Source organism: Macrosteles quadrilineatus, unplaced genomic scaffold, assembly GCF_028750875.1.
Source record: "Macrosteles quadrilineatus isolate MER2022 unplaced genomic scaffold, UCM_ALF_1.0 Scaffold_6__1_contigs__length_79288215, whole genome shotgun sequence".
Classification (NCBI taxonomy): domain Eukaryota; kingdom Metazoa; phylum Arthropoda; class Insecta; order Hemiptera; family Cicadellidae; genus Macrosteles; species Macrosteles quadrilineatus.
This window is the reverse complement of record NW_026542599.1, coordinates 11,552,075-11,573,575: the sequence shown is the minus strand read 5'-3', so window position 1 is coordinate 11,573,575 and position 21,501 is coordinate 11,552,075. Positions and strand designations below refer to the sequence as shown.

The 21,501-nt window shown below is 34.8% G+C and overlaps 4 protein-coding genes across 4 annotated transcripts; 3 read left to right on the top strand and 1 right to left on the bottom strand.

The window, feature by feature from the left end:
• Positions 1-694: 694 nt before the first annotated feature.
• Positions 695-9,972, bottom strand: LOC128997232 (DNA repair protein complementing XP-A cells homolog). Its single transcript, XM_054422843.1, has 6 exons — positions 9,783-9,972; positions 8,912-9,029; positions 7,017-7,150; positions 6,175-6,340; positions 4,694-4,811; positions 695-4,166 (listed from the first exon to the last, which is right to left on the bottom strand). Exons 1-6 carry the CDS (start codon positions 9,887-9,889, stop codon positions 4,012-4,014), a joined length of 798 nt encoding a protein of 265 aa, XP_054278818.1. The 5' UTR covers positions 9,890-9,972; the 3' UTR covers positions 695-4,011.
• Positions 1,700-3,082, top strand: LOC128996601 (jerky protein homolog-like). Its single transcript, XM_054421997.1, has 2 exons — positions 1,700-2,320; positions 2,849-3,082. Exons 1-2 carry the CDS (start codon positions 1,700-1,702, stop codon positions 3,080-3,082), a joined length of 855 nt encoding a protein of 284 aa, XP_054277972.1.
• Positions 9,973-11,832: 1,860 nt separating the features above from the next.
• On the top strand, positions 11,833-12,867 carry LOC128996526 (alpha-fibrinogenase-like). The gene has a single exon (XM_054421907.1). The coding sequence runs from the start codon at positions 11,846-11,848 to the stop codon at positions 12,797-12,799; it is 954 nt and encodes a 317-aa protein (XP_054277882.1). The 5' UTR covers positions 11,833-11,845; the 3' UTR covers positions 12,800-12,867.
• A 942-nt stretch (positions 12,868-13,809) lies between these two features.
• LOC128996528 (NEDD8-conjugating enzyme UBE2F-like) lies at positions 13,810-21,192 on the top strand. The gene is made up of 5 exons (XM_054421909.1): positions 13,810-13,898; positions 15,822-15,943; positions 16,549-16,710; positions 17,476-17,637; positions 19,089-21,192. The coding sequence occupies exons 2-5, from the start codon at positions 15,833-15,835 to the stop codon at positions 19,203-19,205; spliced, it is 552 nt and encodes a 183-aa protein (XP_054277884.1). The 5' UTR covers positions 13,810-13,898; positions 15,822-15,832; the 3' UTR covers positions 19,206-21,192.
• Positions 21,193-21,501: the final 309 nt, after the last annotated feature.

The following is a 21,501-nucleotide window of genomic DNA, read 5'->3' as shown; positions in this document are numbered from 1 at the left end:
TATTTTAACAAATAGGCCTATTTCTTGTATTTTCCTTGAGTTGTAGCAATGACAATACATACAATAGTATATTTGGTGTATAGTTAATGATGTAGGTAATGTAATTGGTTATCATTTTATTTTAATTTTTTCAATAGGCCTATTTGATTGTAGGACTGCTAAACTGAGCTTATCATTCAAGAGCAAGAAATCTCAATCTCGTAAAATTTCTAACTCAACAACGTATTATACAAATAACTCATTAAACAAATTGTAATGGACTCAATAGAAATTATCAAACTGTTGACAATGGAAAGAAGTACAGAGGATTCTTTTTGAATAGATGGAAACTTTCCAGACTTTTAAGCCTTTCAGGAAGACAGTTAAGGAGCCTGACACCTACTTGAGAAGGAAGTTTCTCAAATGCAGCTGTTAGGTGTTGGACATTGTGAAAACTTTCCCTTTCTCTAGTCCTGTGGCTGTGCACAGCAGTGCCTTGGATAGGCACATGTTGGAACCGGCAGTATACAGCCGTTTCCAATATATACAGGAAAGGTATACTCCCTTGCAGCTTGTGATTTGGTTAACTACTATGTATCAGTAGAAGACATAACTTTGCTTTGATATAACAGAGAATATTTTAAAAACGTAAGGTCAAATCAGAATAAGGGGGTTGATATGTAATTATTTATTTTATAACTATAAAAGAGGGATAAAATGTACATACGGCTGAATAAATTAGAAAATAACATATAAACTAACAATACAAAATTTCAGGGCATTGGACATCTCAATAATTCATCTAATTTATTGGGGACGTTCATGGGCCAGCCATTTTTAGAAAACATCTATGTTTTTATATTCAACTACCCTGACTCATAAATGATATTTTGTACATTTCCTAAAGTGATTTATGCATTCAAACGCTAAATATTACAATTAATAAACGTATTACAAAGGTAGAAAGAATACTTGCTAAAAAGTTGAACACTAAAATAAAGAATAAAATACTTTATAGGGATTTATAAACTTGAGCAGTTTTGACCTACTTGAAGATCACAGTAATACATTGAAAAAAACATGTTTTATCGTTTATCATTTAAGATCTGTTTGTCACATTTAAATGGGTTAGAACTTAAAACTAAACAATCTGTGGAAATAATTTTTCGCATACCTACTTAATCTGTTTAACAAAAAATTATACAGAGGACTAAAATGTAAACAATGCATAGTGTAATACAGTAAAATTACTTTTTATGAATAAAAATTCCAGAAATGTAATCAGTTTAAAAAAAAGTAAAATATACATTTGTACATCCGTTTAAAATATGTTACTTAACACAAATTTATATAATTTTGTAAATGAAGATTGTTGGTTCATCCAGTGTTACCTTCAAGGAAAGTATTTCAAATACAGCATTTAATGCTTTTCCAACTTCACCCATTAAAATATAGTTTAATATCACAGGTAGTAGAGTCTCTATAATCCGGCCGTTCATTAGACCGGCACGTCCAGTAATCCGGCACTGTGTTTTCGCCGAATATTCAGTAAATTTTCATGTCTAGACTTGAAAACGCGAGTGTCCATATTTCACAACAGCAGTACACTGAGGACTGACGTCTGCTACGGGTAGTTGCGTACAGTGCGTGGCGTGTGAGTTGAGTGAAGGCAGTGTTGTGAGTACAGTGTATATACTATATAATCTACAAGTGTAGTGCGATGTCGGGAAAACGTAAGCATGTAACACTGACTTTAGATAAAAAGTATACGATTTTAAAACGTTTGGAAAAGGGTGAAAAGTTGGCTCATCTGTCTAAGGAATACAATATCGGCCGTGCAACTATACACGACATAAAGAAGAAGAAGGAGCAGATCGAATCATTCTTTAAGAGGAGTAGTGAATCATCTTCGAAGGTAAGAAAGACATTAAAAGTAGGCGAATTTCCGCAAGTAGAAGACGCACTTTATAATTGGTTCATGCAAGAAAGGAGCCGACACACGCCAATTTCAGGTGATATTATAATGGAAAAGGCGAAACTGTTCTATAACAAAATCATGAAAAAGGACGACTTCCGTGCAAGTGTTGGGTGGCTGGATAAATTCAAACGACGCTTTGGAATTCGACTGCTAACTATGACTGGTGAAAGGCTTTCGTGTGATGTAGCGGCTGCAGAACCTTTTATTGAAAAATTTAAAGAAATCGTGGATGAAATGGACTTAGGCCCAGATCAGATCTACAATGCTGACGAGAGTGGTCTGTTTTGGCGTCTTTTGCCGAAACAAACATTCGTTCATAGAGAGGAAGCTAGTGCCCCTGGTCGCAAGTTGGCCAAAGATAGAGTAACTTTTATGCCGTGTTGTAATGCTAGTGGCACTCATAAATTAGAATTGCTTGTTATTGGGAAAGCCAAAAAGCCAAGGGCTTTCAAAAACACACAGTTGCCAGTTACATACACAAACTCGACAAAAGGATGGATGACAAAAACACTTTTTTTGGAATGGTTCCATCAAACTTTTGTACCATCAGTAAAAAAGTTTTTGAAAGCACAAAAACTGCCTCAAAAGGCACTTTTGTTGCTCGATAATTGTCCTGGACATCCAGATGAGGATGAGTTAAAAAGTAGGGATGGAAAAATCACTGCTTTATTTTTGCCCCCAAATGTAACTCCGATACTCCAGCCCATGGACCAAAATGTGATCCAAACTATAAAAACGAATTACAAAAAAACCCTTTTGTACAGTGTTTTGTCAAAAGAGGGGAGTGTTGTTACAGCTCTGAAGGAAACCAACCTGAAAGATGTTGTTTTTAATCTTGCAAGCGCATGGGAAAAACTTGCAACAAAAACAATTGTTTGTTCATGGGCGAAGTTGTGGCCTTCTCTTGATTTATTAGAGGATTACAGAAGACAATCAAATCCTCAAACGACAGTGACAACAGATGCTGAGCTAAATGACTTGAGAGAAGCAATAGCCGAACAGTTAGTAGACGATCCAGAAGATCTGACATCAGCCGATGTTACCGCCTGGTTAGACGGAGCAGACGACGAGCAGTGTCAAATCATGACAGACGATGAGATCATCGAAAACGTTAGACGGCAGTGACGTGGAGGAGGGGGACGAGGAGGGCGGAGTGGGCGGAGCCAGTACGTCGACGTCGACAGCTGCAGCTGCACACACAGTCAACACGGATTCGGCGCTCTGTGCCTACGCAACTGCAATAACTTGGGCGGAAGAAAACGGTGCTTCGGCTTCCGATATTATGACACTAAAGAGGCTCCAGGAAAATGTTTTAAAACTTTCTTTTAATGCAAAGAAGCAGAAAAATATTACAAACTATTTTGCTGTTGTTTAAGTAGGTCTTACATGTAAAGTGTACAGTAGGCCCAAAGTTCTGTAATTTTCATTTTGTACACGTACAGTATTTAGTGATTATCTTTGTTCATCGTCTGATATTGTACTGTACGGTTGTTTTCTGTTTCATATCACTGTTTATTTTTCACAATAATACATTAAACAACATTTCATTAGCCCTATACTGTACAGAAATTCAAATGATTGTTATCATAGTTTTCGTAAGCAATAAAATGTTGTTTATTGTAAAACCACTTCAATTTCTGATGCATTTCCACTAATCCGGCATTTTCTATAATCCGGCCCTACTAATCCCCATATAGGGCCGGATTAACGAGATCCTACTGTACTTTTATTTTTAATCTTAAGAGCTGTTTTGCGAATTAAACGTTGCTCTTAAGCATTAGAATTAAACCCTTAAGCAGCATTAAGCAGCTCCTTACAAGCATGATTCTTACAATTTAAATTTCAATGATTCAACAAAACAAATTTCACCAAATTTGATTGTTTGGGTGTTGACAAAGAGCATTATGGCTCTAAATAAACGAGGTTGTTAAACAACAAAAGCTAATTTACCTAGTTAAATTATAAATATGAGCAAAACTCTTTTAAACTGAACTCTACCTGACTGGAAAGATAGCTTAGGATTTTCAAGTAAGTTTTATGATCTAAATGCACTTTTACATCTTCTCAAACGTTTCTTCGTAGCCGCAAGACTTGCAAGTATGACTGTAATTGTCTTCTTCTTCGTGATAAGTCTCCGACCCAAACTCGTGTTCGTGAGAAGCTGTAGTTGTTTTGTTGTAGAGAGAGCTTCTTACATTCATGCGGAGAGCTAAACAGAACAACAATTGGCACTTTAGATTATTTAAAACATTTAGGTACAACTTAAAATTGATATGAGACGCCCTACTGAAGCTATTCGATAATCTAAGCTTAAGTTAAAGTTTTAATATAGCTCTTCCGTAGTCCAACATTATGAAGAAATAGAAAATTATGTAGGCTAACTTGACAAAAAAAAAAAAAAAAAAATACCCCTGCAAATTTTGCAATTTATTTTTATTCCAAACTATAATACTGAAATTGTTCATAAAAAAAAACACTATTTTCTTCCCTGTAGTTTAAAACTTACTCGTTAAATCTAATGTTATTTAAATAGGGAATAAAACTGACAAGTTTTAAGGAAATATTTTAGTATAGATCCAATCAGACAAGAAATTTGCTAATTCTGCAGAGATTTAATAATTGACTGCAGTCCACAATGGAGTTTATTTCAACCAGGTATTAATGTAAAGAAGAGCATCATGCCAACATTGGTTCTTTGATTAAATATTGTGATGTATAGATACACTTTAATTTTACCTTTCATATTTTTGTTGTATTTCTTGGTCTTAGCCATTATTCTTTTTTCTTCCCTAAGTTCTCTTTGCTTCTCTAACTCTTCTTCTGAGCCCCAGACATCCATTGCCCGATTTTCAATCTGCAAAAAAAAAATTCCAATTACTCAAATGTTTCTTAAGTTGTAAGAAGTGATTGCATCTTGTAAATAGTTATGTACTATCCAAACAAGATGGATATTGATTCTAATATAAGATATTGTATTAAAATAGTTGTTGCATTATGCCAAAGAGCGCTAAAATTTAAATACTGAGACACAAGGTAAAAATAAGATTTTTAAGTTATATGTTCTAAAAGTTATAAATTATTCAAAAGAACTTAGAGCAAAGATTCTGTGAAAAACATACTTTTTCCTTTGTCATTTGTGCCTTTTAATTATCACCCACCCTTCATGATTAATGAATGGCCGATGTCAAACCTTTCAACTGGTCTTTGTCAGTAACAAAACTTACTTAATATAAAAGTAAGTATCAGCAAACCGACACATACTTTCTCCCATAAGCTTGTGAACAACCTTTATCAGTGGTGGGAGTAACTATGATATTCTATAAGGATAAATCACAAAAGTCGCAATAACTTTTCAACCTTAAAATTGTTACAGCAATGGTTGGACTATTTTTGTTTAGAATTATAAGGACCACAATGCATTAATTTGAATCGAAACCTAATTTTCCTAAAATCCGATATTTTCATATTTTATGGGATAACTAACATAATATAAGTTATGATATCTTTTGAACCATATTTTTTACGGAAATGGGATCTGTACCATTTTGTTCAACATTTTAAGGACCATAATATACAAATTTTAATCAAAACCAACTTTTTTTCCTAAAATCCAATGTTTTGGTTTTATGGGAAAATAACATAATTTTAGAACCATAATTTATACGGAAATGGAATCTGTACCATTTTGTTCAGAATTTAAAGAACAAGGCTATAACATGCTAAACTTTTATTAAAATCGAGATAAACCTGATTTTTGTTGTTATTTTATGGAAAAAGTACCATTAAAAATCAAAATGTCAAAGAAATTAACAAAACACCTGGAGATACCATGGATAGGCCTACACTACATACCAAATTTCATCAAAATCGGACTACAGGTGTGGTCTGTAGCTCTGTACACATCCATACACAGACATCACTTTGAAAACCACTTCTTTGGGTAAAGGGGGACCCAAAACAGATATATCCACTCATAACTTAAACTCTAAATGTTTGATGAAAACAATGCTTTCTCCATACAGCCTACTATGTATAGGGGTAGAAAGTAAAAGTATTAAGTAAGTTTTGGTATTACCCTAATAAAAATATCTACTTCACATCTCACTACTTGGATTAAAAACAGTAGGCCTAAAATAATTAATTGAGGTGATGTGTAGAAACAAAAACACACATTAACTAAAAACTTGTCTTGCTATGAATTCCAAAGTACTTCTTACCTGCTTCAGAAGATAAAGTTTCATGTCACCCCATCGCACGTTGTGTGGATTTTTACGTAGGATGAATTTCAACAGCGGTTCTCTTTTATCTAAATCACAGTCCTTGAGAAGATATTCATTTCTGGCGTCAGTTCTTGTAATTAAGCTGTGCTTTTCCTCGTTATCTCTAAAAAACGGGAATATATAGAGAGATATATAATACTATAGGGTAAGTCTATTGAAAATGTAAGTACTGTAATTATAATATCTTAATTAGGCCTACAGCAGATTAAAGGTGAATTAAACGACAAAGCAGAGATAATTTGTCTAAACTTATATACCCACTGCCACCGGAATATTTTTTTAGGTTATTCATATCCTTTTATATCTCATTTAAATACGTTATGTCCATTTTCAACCAACAAGAAAAACATGTATCCTCCTCCTCTAGGCCTATACTATCTCTGTACTACTACCTATTTATCAAGCACACAATGACACAAACAATAATTTGACATTAGATTTTACGTTTTTGAAGACCAATGGGTTAACAGTACGACTAATAAGCGGTGAAATGCAGTGACGAGCTACTCTCATTAGTCCTTGTTAATGGGTAAAACTATTCCGGTGGTAAAAATACTTGAAAAAATGTGTGAAGGCTGCAGTATTTAAAAGATTAATTGTTATCTGTATAACTTAAAGTTAAAGTTAACTTAAACTTAAGTAAAGTTACAACGTTCTGTTTGCAGAAAAAGTAGCCATCAGCGTTTGGGAAAACTTCTCAATGGACCCCAAATTGATTTTAAAATAAGTTTATTTTCTAATGGCAAAAACAAGGTACTAAAACCTTTTTTTACACTTACCTACAACCATCACAAACCGGGTAGTCGAAGCTTTTCAACAGAAAAGAGTCTCCAAACTTTTCTTTACATTCTTCACAGGTAGGCTGGTCTGGGATACAAATGGCAGGCAGATCTTCGACAATAGTGGGGATCTCCTATATAACAGAAATATGTTATAAGCCACTGTCATCTCTAAGAACAACTATAGATATCGGACAAAATAACATGGACCCAAGGGTTGATCGTCGGCTGAGTCTAATCAAAATCAAAATATCATTATTGACACTATGAAAAATGTTACCCACATTAAGTGCTTATAGCAGTAACTGATGTCTCGCCAATTAACAATATAATATACTTTATAGTAGATTACTCTTAATCTACCGGTATTTGCTCAAAAATACTTACAATAATTAGGGATCCCAGACATCCTCTTTTTGGGTACATAAAAAACGTCCGGGGGGGATTTTTTGCAAACCCTTAAAATGTTCGGGATTTAGACTGAATAAATAAATAAATCAAATTATTCCTGAACGCATATTAGGCCTATTATTAGTAATTGGCTCTAGTCATCATTCGCCCAGGATGAGAATGAAATTGGTATAAATTAAATTAAAATATTGTGTCACTGTAATTATATCTTATATTTAGAAGTTTTGTTTACTTTTTGAATCAAAGTTTGTGTTTAAAACTAAGACTGTCGGCAAAATTAACCTAGCTGTCTCTGTTTATGCTCACCACCAAACAGACCAGTGCCTATCTAACTACAGCTAGCTCCTCGTATGATTTTTGCTTATGTTTACACTCCTACAGGCTTACATTAAAATAATTTTCTTACATCTTGTTTTGTCATTCTAGAACGTTCCTAGACCCTACTAATGCCGAAAAGAGAATTTGTATCTTCAGTCAAGTTAAAAAAGGGATTAGTTTGAAAAAGGTTTACTTGTTTAAAAAAAAAAAACAAAAAAAAAACAACACAACCCCAACCTTTAAGCAGTTGTATCATCCTCTGAAATTGACAGTTCTTTTTTTTTTCTTTTTTTTTCTTAATTCAATCATTTTGCTCGTGTCGCTGAAGAAACTGCATTTCACACTCTGTAGTAAAAACGTCGCCCGAGTTTGGATTGCATGGATTGTACCACTAAACTTCAAAATGTGTTGTTTAAAGACTCCTAGTCTTGAAAAACATATTTCTAATCGAGTAATTGATAATAAGTGAGGGGGGATCCAGTAATCCAGATAAACGTTTTTGAGTCAAAAGCCTTAGTTGCAAATTTTTTTCAATTGCATTGTTAACATAAGCATGCCTGAATTAAAATTAAAAGCAAATATTTCAGTGATGGTAAAGAATTGGCTAGCAAATCGAACATGATAGCTTAAAATTGTCATACAATGGGCTACTAAGTTATTTAGATAAAAAAATTCCAAAATGCTGAAAGTTTGAGTACCTATCTAAAATAATCTAAAAACTTTTTTAAAGCCCTTAAAACGCATAGGCCTAAAAGTAATTCAAAATTTTAAAAAAATTAGTTGAACCCCCCCCCCCCCCTCCAAGGTAAGTTCCACGAGTCATAATTGTCCTCTTTTTTGATGGAGGGTCTCTGGGACCCCTACTTACATTGAATTCATAGTGGACAATAGACAAAGCTTTTTACATAACGCCTGAACACAATATTAGTACAAAAGTAATTCCCAAGCTGGTACATGGTCAATTTTATTGATTTAATATAGTGTAGCTTACTTTGACAGTTGGGAAAAAAATATACAACAAAACATAGACAAGTACAAAAACAACAACACAAATGTAGGCTATAATGATCAACCCAAGGAGGTGTCTGCTAAACTTAAATGTACCGTTACCGGTAATAAATTTGATAATTTTAGGCTATTTTTTAAGTTTTTTTGAGAATACTTACATTCTTGTCTTGTTGACCAGTAACTTCCTCAATGAGAAATCCACCTCCTGAATCAGTGAACTTGCTTCCCTCAAAACGAATTATATTTTTATCCAGACATTCAACTGCACAAGGTGAACTAGAAATGGGAAAAAATATTCTTCCTTATTGAGTGATTTTATATCACAGTGCAAAGTTTATTGGCTGACAAGAGTTGTTACCGTACTAAATTATTCTTGTGTTGGAGGAAAGAGTCATTGACTAAAAAAACCACAGTGTAAATTTATTTCTATTTAATTGTATAGGTCTTGGTCTATTACTGGGGACAAAATTTATCGAAACATATTTCCTTCAACACACCTTAACAACTAACATGACCTAGGCTATACTCGAAATACAGACTATAACTTACTCTTTCTTGTACAGATCTATTTTTGGTTTGGATAACAAAATGTGTATGACTCATGTGCTATTGCACACTGATTAATGTTAAATTATTCAGCTACCGTTATACAACGCATGTCCTGTGAGGTTTTAAAATGTATCCATTCCTGTTGGTCTGAATTTATACTATTTGGTTCGGATTTGTCTGGGCGAGAAGTAACTTAGACAGTATAACTTTCTGTAAATTATCTGTTGACAAAAAGTGCCATTCCAAGACATAAGCTAAGTTATTAAGGCGGTGTATTTTGATAAAATAACCAATCAAAACACAATGTAAGCACTGTGGCAAAACCCATGTTAATCATCTTTTTACTAAGTTAATCATTGATAGTTCTTTTACACTTATCAAAACCTAATCAAATATAAGTTAATGTTTCTTAGTTGGAAAATCGATCTTTTTCGTTAGGGTTTTATAATTAAAACGTTGTTTATGCTTAAGGGTACTTACTTTTTGAAATAGGGATGAGCAACAACTTTTGATTTCCTTAGTTGTAAAGCCTTTTGGCGATTTCGTTCAATTCTATCCTTCTGTGATTGAGTTAATTCCTTAGACATGATAGTTTATTTGTACTAACAAATTTGTAAATAAGAGAAAAATTGATTTGAGGAATTGCAGCTCAAGCCTAGGCTGTGTAGTATGCAAACATTTTTTTCAATGGTAAAGTGAAACAAACAATGGTGAATGGTGATTGGTGAAACTGTCTTCTTAACTTAACCTAAACAAACAAAACAAAACATAGACATGGACAGATGCTGAGAAGAAGAACCAATGAATTGAATTACGCTACGCTTTCCTATTAGATTGTTTAGCATACTTGGATAGTTTTCATGTAGCTTAATTTACAGATATTGGGTTTGTTGTGGTTTTATAATTAGTTAATGCTGTAACTCAAGTTAATTAATTTCCCAGAGTGATAATTACAGTAACATTGAAAATGTGAAACAAATTGCCAAACGCAAACGGCAGAGCCGTCTCGTAGTTTATCGGTGCATAGGGCGGGATGGATGTGGGATGTTGTCAGGCAGTCCCCCCACAAAAAAAATGAACGATGCTCATGGTTGGTTACGTCGCCGCCACCTAATAGCGTAGACATCATAATCGTCTTCTACGATTGCCGCAAAATCCTGAATACCTACCGCGGTCACAAAAACATCACCCTCTTCCGTGATTTTGGCTTAATCCTGAATGTATCCATCGTTATTGGAAATATAGTTAATGACCTCTGCAATCATGGCAAAATCAAGATTATCCTTCGGTCGTGTAGACATCATCGTCGTTCCGCACTCAAGTGTAATCCTTAATATATGCAGCGGTCACGGAAATATAGTCGATATTATCTCCTGCGGTCGCATGCATCATCAAGGTCACCCGTAATCGCAATAAAAACCTAAATCCATCGGTAACGGAAATGTATTCATCGTCCTCCACGATTAAATACTACAAAAATTAAGTCGTATACACATCATCCTCATCATCATAATCTTTCGTGAACGCGGCAAAATTATCTCCCGCGGTTGGTAATTTAAAAATCACCATTGTCTTCTGCGGCCGCGGCAATATCTTGAATATTCCCGCGCCCCATAGTTACGAAAATATAAACATCATCCTCGCCACAATCGCAGCTAATCTTGATTTTCACCCACGGTCTCGAACGAATTATCAGCGTCTTACACGATCACAAAAATGTCATTGTTGTCGATCGCCGCAAAAGTCTCCGCAGACGTTTAGCGATAGCCAAAACATTGAAATCGTAAAAGCTTGGCTTGGGAGCTCGATTTTATGACTTAGAGTGCTCGATTCCTAATTATGTAAGTTAGTTATCACCTATATGCACATCTAACATAAATCGGTTGATTTGTGTACTACTTTTGCCTTTGGACCTGCGGTGCCCTCCGAAACCGCCGCTTCCGAGGCACCCCCTGCCCGGTGTGGTCGTCCTAACTCACGCGACGGCCCTGACAAACGGTTTTTGTAACTTACCATATTGCAATTTTATTTTATTTTCCTTAATTAGTGTTTTGTTATTTCAAACAAAGTGACCTACTCCCAGGATAAAGATTAGTAAAATCCCGCGTATGGGAACACTGATACATCCTCTATTACCATCCTATTACACTACAAAATTACCACAAGTGGCAAAAATCTCTTCACGCATGGTGGAAGGAAAGTACACGAGAAGTGATGACTACAGTTAGTTGTTAATTATAGCTCAGTGTTTCTAGTATATCTGGCAAATAACCATAATTTGTATCAACATAGTATTCGTTGATTAACATACTCACATTACTAACTTATTGTTAAGAGTGTTGCAATAAAATAACCATGGTGATTTTAAAGATATTAGGTAATAATAATCCAACGTAGCTGGATTGCCTCTCTCATTCACAAAACCCTGTATTTAGTTTAAAATCGTATTTCTTTATCGATATAGTGAAAACATAACAACATCTGTTCTATTTGAAAAATAGTTATGTTTACAGGTTTTTACTTTGTGAAAAAATATATATTTTATGTTGCATTTCAGCTCGTTTTTTGTTGGCTGTATATTAATGGTTTATTCTTCTTTATCAGAAGTTACAGTGGATTTCGAAGGGCGTTGGATAACAAGGCCCCCAGCCGATAGGGAATTTCCATTCGCAGTATTGATCTTCATGTCATCCTCTGAAGACGAGATCTGCAGTGGGTCATTAATAACACTTGAGTGGGTGTTGACAGCAGCACGTTGTATGTATAAAGGAGGCAATGTGGTGGAGAACGATACATCGCTGGTAGTCTACGCTGGGGTGGACGGCAACGTGCAAGACCAACATGTACAGAGAAGGGTTAGCAAGAAGTTAGTCATACACAATTCAGGTTTAAACGACTACTTCAGCCTCGCATTGGTACAAATTGACCCTTTCTTGCCAAAGTACAATAATAAAGTGGTCTCAACTTTACATTTCGGGGTTGACCAAAGGTTCACCAAAGTCGAACGAACCTGCAAGTCCGGGAGTTACGGGAGAATCGAATGGGATAAGGAGATACCTCCAGCACTGAAAAAGACAATGAATTTAATTCAACCCTGCAACTGTTCAAATTCTCTGAGAGAAGCCTTTCCTGAGAGTTCTACGGATCAGTGGATGTGTGGAGAGTACGAGTATAATATTGGAGAGTGCAAAGGGGATTTCGGAGCTGTTTTGAAGTGTGACGACAAAGATTTTTTAGCAGTACCCATTAATCTAGTCACGTTCTCAGACTTGAGGATGTGTGAAATTAGTGACAAGATTTCCAAGAAATGCAGTCAGGCTTCGACAATTAGTGTCTACACTAGCGTGTGCAAATATCTCGTATGGATGAACTCATACATTCCATCTGTGCCCGTTAATAGAACATCTTGTGATAGCCCTAACTCTGCAGCCTATCAGAGCTTCGTACATGGTTCGATTATGTTTATTTGCATATTCATCTACCATTATATGCAATAGGTACGATACTAAATCCATATTTTGCAAAGCAAATGATCACATTTTAACAATATATTATAGAAAACCAATTTATTTTTTTTCTTTATGAAATGAAATATTTTTATAATTGTGTATAATGTTTTTAAAATATAATTTATACATACAACTCAACTGCTAAAATGGGTTAACTAAACTGTGGGGCACTTTTTTATCATTGTATGAATAAATAGAAGAAAGAATATATACTTTATGCCAGGAATTGTCATAATTTATTCACTAGAAATAAACGACGACGAGTAATTAAGGTTTATTTTATTTGTTTACCTTTTGTTCTTAATGTTCTTATGTTCAATGGTACTGTTACTGATGCGCATTTTCCCACGAGTGAGGCATAGGCCTGCGCCTGTACTAAAGCCTGGTTGGGACAGGTGACTAAGTAGCTGCACCTGGGTGGGTTCCAACAGTGTGGCCTTGGTTCCAAGCAAACATCTGTGTGGTCCCAGATTGTCGACATCCCAAATAACCGACATCCCATTTTACAGACATCCCACATTACCGACACTGTCGATATTTTGAGTTGTCGACAATACGGGACTATTTCAGTGTCGATAATCTGGGACACCACGCTGCACCTCAATAGCAGGGCCTACGTAGTGGGCCTTGCTACGATTCTCTGGATGGATACTTGTATAGTAATATAGGAAGTAAGATTTTTGTCTCCTTATATCCCTCTATGGGTTATAATATTTTGAACTGGTAATACTATTTAAAAAACAATCATAATTAGTAAAATGTGACTTTAACCCCTTCACAGAGGTATAATGTTGACACTTACTTCCACCATAGACAGGGAATGTGTAATCTATGCTTCCCAAAACGACAGCATTTTGTCCTAAGTTAACTAGTGTGCATAATCAACGTCTAGTACGGGTAATAGCTTTCTCCTTGACGCCCGGTGCTGCACGAAGTACGACATACGTCACGTCTGTTTTTGTGTGAAGTCTGCTTGTTTGTGCTTCTGTTTGTTGTGTTGTACTTTTGTTAAAACAGAACGATTTGTTGAGGTTGAGGTTACAATCCTTGACAATTAAGTTTTGTTTTGGGCGAATGATTTACTAAGGTATGCGAATTTTATTATATTTGCTAAGTACCTTCTAGGTAACGTTAAAAAGTCGTTATTGGAAATAATACTCCTAAAAATACATGTGCAGGCATATAATTTGTTCAGTTTCAGGTTTTCTTATATCTAGGCCTAGGTCTGTTCCTTTACAAATTTTAGAGCTAGGCCTAGGCCTACTTCTTCAATATAACTAAAAAATATGTTAGTTCGTAATATTTTACAAAGTTTAACTTATGGGTACAGTTCCGCAGAGAACCTGCGATTAATACCGATAGTTTTAATAATAGTTTAAATACCAATAGGCTTATATAGGCCTAGGCTATATAAAATTTTTTCGGTCGATATAGGCCTATTGTTTCTACATTACAATTTTTTTTAATGTTTTGCCGAATTCAGTTACTCCTTCGATCTGTTAATGTTTAATTGATATTTGTTGTAGCCTATGTGTTCTTTTTTGCCCAGCCAGTAACTATGATAACGTAATGTTTCAGTTATAACGAAGCTAACTTAAACCTAATTTATTTCAGACAATGCTAATCCAATTAATTACTATCACATCAATTGTTTTCAATTAGACCTTCCTATTTAAATTGTGTAGGCCTAAAATAAAATTAAAAGGTAAATGCTACTACTTAGATCCTGTCAAATATTAACCCTCCCAGTGTTACTTGACGAAAATTCGACAAGCAGCACACTTTGTGTAGTGTTACTTGTCGATTTTTCGACACGCAGACATCGTTTACGGCGAAGGCTCTATGACTTACTGAATCGGATTGAACTGGATCGAGTTAGGTATCGTTCTTTCCGTAATATTCTAAGCTTTCTCCAGAGGTCTGTCTCTAAGCGCTATTCATTTTAGTTCCGAAAATATTGTAGCAGACAGCTGACGTGCGTGTATTTGTAAACAGCTAGGTTCCCCCGGACCGATGACTGATGTGTTTTATTACGTTTATCATTGTTTTAGTGTTAAAAATCAAAAGTAGTGATATACGTGGTGCATTATAAGAAGATTTAACCCTTAGAGTGCCAGGCGAGAAATAAAAGTAACGCTCAAAAAATGCCGATGATTTTTCCCGAAGGTCGCGCTTAGAATGCCGAGCGTGATCTGGCGATTTTTAGGTTAAAATTTCGTAAAAATCGAATTTTCGATATTTCGACCAACGAAAATCGATGTATCGCATCTAGTAACTTTCGACTCAATGTTAATATATGGGTTAAAAGAATCCGAGTATCCATTCGGTTGTTATGACAACTGTTCGATCATTACGAAACGTCCGGTCACCCGGACGTTGGCACTTTTGGCTCGTTCTAAAAACGTCCGGTCGGCCGGACGTCGGCACTTTTGGCTCGTTTTAAAAACGTCCGGTTCCCCGGACGTTGGCACTCAAAGGGTTAAGTGGTTTTGAAGTGCTGGTTGATGATCCTGAAGAAGTAGGTAGTGATATTGATGTAAATTATCAGCCAGATTCCTAGCTATGGTTAGGCTATGCATTCTTAGCTAAACGCTATGTACTGAAATCAGTTTTTTGCCCATAACTTATTTATTTGTAAATCTACTTCCTTATATTATTATATATTTGTAATCCTCATAAAATTTAGAACAAAGTGGCTATTTTCAAATATTTATAGGCCTATAATTTATACAATTTCATTGACCGCGAACTTATTTTTTTTTGAAAATTTTCGAAATTATATTTTTTTTACCTAAAAATTTTTTTTTTTTTGAAAAAATGTTCCTTATGTTTTATATATAATATTGAAGCCCATGATTTTCCAAACAAAATGGTATATAGAACATTAGAATTAACATTGTTTTAAGCTTCTCAGATCCGTTTTAATAAAACCTTGCAAATGCGCCAAAAATAGGTGGACATTAAGGCCTAAACTATGGACACTTGGAGGGTTAAACAAGTTTTTTTTCAGGTGAAGGAGTAATGATTACACTCACTCGGAAATTGAAAAAAGATGCAAACGACAACAAAACTGTACCTGCTGGAAACTCAACCAAAAGAGTTTCAGTTCGAGATAAACTTCTTATCAAAGAGGTAGGCTAATATGTGCATACCTAGGCCTATCTCAAAGGTTTGCCTTATCTACCTTTCCAGCTTTCATCTAAATTATTATAACCAGAAGGCCTACACCTGATATGGGATTCCTAACCAATTGTAACTATATCCACACATGTCTAGTTGAGTTTAGCTGTGTAGAAGAGAAAGGTGGTGCTTGTAAAGTAAGCATATTCAACAGAGCCACATTCACTTGGCTACTGGATTTTCACATGCTTCAATTGATATTTTTAACTGTCGCCACGATTGGCATGTTTGTTTTCACCAGTGCCTTGCTATGGACCTTTTCTAAATTTCAGGCCAACCTATTTTTTTGACAGAAATTGTTTTAACAGGTCATATAGGCTAGGCCTAAGCGCTGTAAAAAGTCAAAACCGACACTTTTTAAATGTCTTAACGTTTAGTGCCAAAATAAACCGAGTTTTTAGTAGAGTGTATTAGGCCTGTGTAATTAAGAGGTAAGTATTAGATATTTGAACCGAAACTAAGGATAGACAAGAAACTGAGTGGAATAGCTAATTATATTTGTGGCTAATCCTAAGGTTAGTACAATTTAATAGATTTCAATATAAATATTGTTCCAGGTTCAAGAAATGGAACAGATGCTACCAAATACTTGCAGGGTTAAGTTTGACGATCCCCATTCTCTCCATGAGTTTAACCTGTTTGTTACTCCAGATGAAGGTTTTTGGATTGGTGGGAGGTTCTGCTTCCACGTTTACATTACCGAAGAGTACAACATGGCGGTAAGATTAACCTTGTCATTAGGTGTAAATATTGTCCTTCCGGTCAGAGTAACTTAATACTCAATTTCCAATTGCCAACACAAGAAATCGATTCCCTCTGGATACTGATGTAATGGCCATTAAATGTACTTTAATTTAAACGGTCATGCTATGGTTAACTTGATAATCTTATCAATTTGATAAGGCATACATTTTTAAGTGGAAATTTGCCTCCTTAAAACTTGGAGGAGATTAATTTCGAGGATTAAGGGGTTGGCCTACATTTTAGAATGTAGTGAATATCCCGGAATTTATGTAGTTTACTATACCTAATCATAAAAATCTGAGTAGCTAAGTGGTTAAAACGATCACCTTAAATTCTGAAGGTTACTGGTTCAGTCACAAGCAGTCTGGATTCTTGACTCAGATGCCATTTTTCATTGGGCTATAAATTAATAATGTTATACAACAAAAGATAAAGGTTTGCTTACTATCCAATATTTTGTTGAGCTTTTGTTGGATTTTCGTTTTCACTACATGATCAGAGTTCGTATCGATTCCTTAGAAATAGCCTACAGTTAAAAAATGTGGTTGGCTTTAAACATTCACAAAAATACAAAAAAGTGTATTAATACGGTAGGCCACAAGCTAAAAATCTATATTTTTCTATCTATAGCTATATTTTATCTCCTTACCTTATCGGCTTGTTACCAATCATGTACCAAGAAAGTATTGACCATTTTCATTACAGCTATCATTATTGAAATTGTACTCCTATGGTTCCAGCCCCCCAGTGTAAAGTGTTTAACAAAACTGTGGCATCCGAATATCAGCGAAGAGGGCGACATTTGCCTCAGTTTGCTGCGGCAAAACTCTATCGACGGCCTAGGCTGGGCTCCGACTCGCAGACTGAAAGATGTCATTTGGGGGCTTAACTCTTTGTTTACTGTAAGTTGACAGTTTGATTCATCTAAGAATTATTAGATATTCGGTTAGTCAAAACTTAAGTGCTACTCCCTGTTGTAGTAGTGTCCCAGAACATTTGAAAGACAATGTTTGAGGATTAAATTTACTCTTGTAACGCTGTGATTCCAATGTGGTTTATGTTCTGTTTTATTTATATTTAGTATTGACTATTACTAGCGGCTAGTCCCTGCCCACCTAATCTGTTCGGTAGCGAAACTTCTATCCTCCCTCCAGCCCAGCTGTTATTTAGAGGCTTCTGATTGGCTGAGGGAACACCATTACCACAACGATACGGCATGATACCATCGGCCTCGGTGGTATAGTGGATAAAGTGTCGGGCTGATGAACTGAAAGAGCCGGGTTCAAACCTCACCCGCGGCACAATTTTTTGTCTCAGATTTTTTCATTATCAGCAAGTCTGGCTAGTTTGGTTAGGTTATGACAGTTTAATTTTATAATTAAAAAATTGAATTTGAGGCATTTATAATTTTATTTTATGAACAGAACTATTTCTTTCGATAAATAAACCTTTATTGGATTTTTTCATTATCAGCGCGTTTGGTTGGTTTGGTTAGGTTATGATAGTTTAATTTCTTAATAAAAAATGATTATAAAATTGAATTTGAGGCATTTATAATTTTATTTTTTGAACAAAACTAATTTTTCAATTAGTAAACCTTCATTATAGTCAATCAGAAGCCTCCAAATGACACTGTTGGCAAAACTAATTGGAATAAAAATTCAGCTGGAGGGAGGGTAGAAGTTTTGCTCCCGAACAGATTTGGTGGGCAGGGACTAGCCGCTAGTTTGACTATTAGATACTGAAGTAGACATTCCATTTATTAACCAGCTGTCGCCATTTTTTTCCAAAAAAATAACATAGTTGTGTGTGCCAGTCACAGAAAGTGTTAGTGTGTAAATTTCTATTTTCTACCTTATTTTTTGTTGCTGACATAGTTGATAAATCATGACAGTTGCTATAGCTCACAGTGACGATAATTCAATCCATAAGTTTAACTTGGTAAAAAGGGTCGAGTATTCAAGAGTAATTGTTAGTAATTTCAATCAGCACAAATTGTCGTTGGCTCACATAAGTAACTAAGACAATTTAGATTTTTTAAACTGGTGAAAAGTATAACACTGGGATGGAATGTCTAATTTTATCAATAGTAAAAGATGAAGTATATCAGCAGTAGGCTTACATCAATATAGTAAAAGACATAAACTAAAATCCAAGTAGTTAATGAGTTGAATGTTATTTCCAACATATCTTTTCTTTGTTTGCATGATCAGTGACATGCAAGGTCGGATTAAAAGTAACAACTAACAACACTTTTAAATCAAGTTATTCTTAAACACTAACAAATCAAAACACGCAAACACAGGCTTGGTACATTTTAAGATGAAATAAAATGCAACTGTTTTTCTCACAGGATCTGCTCAACTTTGACGATCCCCTGAATATAGAAGCTGCTGAGCTGTATCTGAAAGACAAGGACGCATTTCGTACAAAAGTGAAAGACTATGTGAATCAGTTCGCCAAGAGATGATAAAACGACCTTCTAGTCCATCGACTCTCGTGTACAAATTGTGATAAACTGTTTATTGTGTGATCAACAATATTTACCAGTAGCTCAGTCAATAAATTACAAGTGGAACTTGTCGTGCAAAATGATTCCAGACGGTTTTGGTTTGAACATCACATCGAAAGGTTGGGTTTGATTAAGTTCTTTTTGCCTGAGAATTAAGGAGACATAGGACAGGATTAGCAGGCTGACCCTGTCCTGCGTATCTTACATTCAAACTGAAAGGCTTGTAAGTATGACGAGAAGATTTGAGTTTAAACTGTGTTTATTTACGCCATTGCATTTTTTTACAATTGTTATAAGTTGAGGTTGTAATTAATTTTGTTGCCATATTCTTACTTCTTCCCCCAACATAGTGTGTGCTGTTGCTGTTACATAAATAATGTAGGATCTATGAAGTATCTAAGGGGTGTGTGAATAGTAATTTTAGAGTTTTGATAGAATAATTTCTAGCGAATGTTTACATTATTATTTCAATTTCAACCAAGGCTTGCCCAATCATCTTGAGTTTAACCTACAACAGTGTCCATTGTTTTGATTTATGTAATCTATATAAAATACAATATTTTATATCACATTCGCACACCCCTATATAAATCTTATTACGGTAAATTTTGGTTCAATAGTGTCAAATAATCTAAGAATATTTGAAATTGCAATTGTTACCAATTTTTCCTAAGAAGTTTTTGGTAACTTGTTACTAAAAATTCTACCACCTTTAACTGTTAGTTTACATTTAATTAGTACTTGTACTAAGTTCTTGATCTAATATTCTATTTTGTTTTTTTAAGGGTAATTGGTTTGTAAAAGGTACGGTACATGAGTAAGAATTGAAATCAGTCTAGCCTCATTTAAAATTAAAATCTCTAAGCTTGTTTAATGGTACTCGAGCTTAATAAAAGCAGTCAATGTTTCAATCTGAATATTTTCCAAGCTTTTGTTGAAAGTTTTATTAATTTTTTTTTACCCGTTTAACACTTATACCGAAACCCTGGTCTGACAGGCCCACGGGAATTTTCAAAAACACATTTTGGTAAAATTGTTTATTTGGGGAATTCCATTCCCCCAATACCTTCCCACCTTTTCCTCCCCTACCTGTTGATATATTTTTTGTTCATTTTGCTTGGGTGCCGTGACCTTGACAGGTTGTCTGTTCATAACAAGCCCTTTCAGAAGCCCAGCGTTAGTGCTTTAAAAGTGGGGTCTCACAGGCCCAGGGTTTCGGTTTGTGTGTTTCTAAGTGGGGTTCATTATTTTCAAATAGGGTCTCACAGACCTGGGGTTTCTGTAAAATTGTTTAGTTAAATTTAAATAGCTTTTGTCAAAGCGAAAATAGCTGTTTTCAATACATGTGCTGTGTGACTAGGCTATAAGTATTTCTTATTCTTCTTGGTTAAAAAACAGATTCAGCTGGAGTCAAGGGTATCAGCTGTACATATTTCTCGTTAACTCCTCCTCTAATTTAGCAAAAAAAAAAAAAAAAAAATAGTTTTGACAAGTCAATTTATTAGTGTATTGTTAATAAAATTTCATAATCTTGTTACTGTTATATTTCACTACAAGAACTATCCAGTTTGGTTAATTGCCATCTTTTATAAATCTGAACAAAGCGGCTAGAATGCATTACAAACGTGATAGCCTTTTGGACATACCAGTCTGAACGTAATGCTTTATTTGAGTTTTTTTTTAAGAGTCTTTTAGTTCACTTTTTTTCATCGATCCTGAGAAAATACTGATTTTTGATGGTTCAAAACTGGACCCAGCTGTTCCTGATCATTGGGCTTTAAAAAATTATCCTGACTAATGAAACAGCTGATCTTATATTTATTTACTGAGCTACATCGTGCAACGGCATTTCCTTACTTATGTTCTGTGTACTTTAACCAATGTGTCTAATGTTATTTTTCCATTAAGTTGTATATTATAATGAATAAAGACTGTTCATGAGTAATTTAAATTCTTATAGCTTTTGCAATCTTCCCTTGTGTTTAATGGTAGTTGGATTTTGTAGTGAGATGAATGACTTTTGTTTACCTCCCAGGATACATCAATTTGGGTTAAATCATATTTTGAATCAGCCAATCTTGTTTCAGAACCATAACAACAAACGTCTAGCAGTGTCGTTATACTCGTAAATGATAATAATGGTTTTAAGTTTTCACTTTTAAAATTAGTAAGTCACTTACCTAACTAAATTGAAACGTTGATCATTTGAAACAAAAACTGAATCTGTAAGTTTTGTTTAAGTTGTTACTTCATA

Excerpts from the sequence above, each read along its gene's own strand:
- LOC128996601 (XM_054421997.1), top strand. The coding sequence starts at position 1,700 with ATGTCGGGAAAACGTAAGCATGTAACACTGACTTTAGATAAAAAGTAT. Across the intron at positions 2,321-2,848 it reads GCAAGTTGGCCAAAGATAGA|TTGTGGCCTTCTCTTGATTT; the intron begins GTAACTTTTATG and ends TCATGGGCGAAG.
- LOC128997232 (XM_054422843.1), bottom strand. The coding sequence starts at position 9,889 with ATGTCTAAGGAATTAACTCAATCACAGAAGGATAGAATTGAACGAAAT. Across the intron at positions 9,030-9,782 it reads GCTCATCCCTATTTCAAAAA|TTCACCTTGTGCAGTTGAAT; the intron begins GTAAGTACCCTT and ends TCCCATTTCTAG. Across the intron at positions 7,151-8,911 it reads CTGGTCAACAAGACAAGAAT|GAGATCCCCACTATTGTCGA; the intron begins GTAAGTATTCTC and ends TCTGTTATATAG.
- LOC128996526 (XM_054421907.1), top strand. The coding sequence starts at position 11,846 with ATGTTGCATTTCAGCTCGTTTTTTGTTGGCTGTATATTAATGGTTTAT.
- LOC128996528 (XM_054421909.1), top strand. The coding sequence starts at position 15,833 with ATGATTACACTCACTCGGAAATTGAAAAAAGATGCAAACGACAACAAA. Across the intron at positions 16,711-17,475 it reads CCGAAGAGTACAACATGGCG|CCCCCCAGTGTAAAGTGTTT; the intron begins GTAAGATTAACC and ends CTATGGTTCCAG. Across the intron at positions 17,638-19,088 it reads GGCTTAACTCTTTGTTTACT|GATCTGCTCAACTTTGACGA; the intron begins GTAAGTTGACAG and ends TTTTTCTCACAG.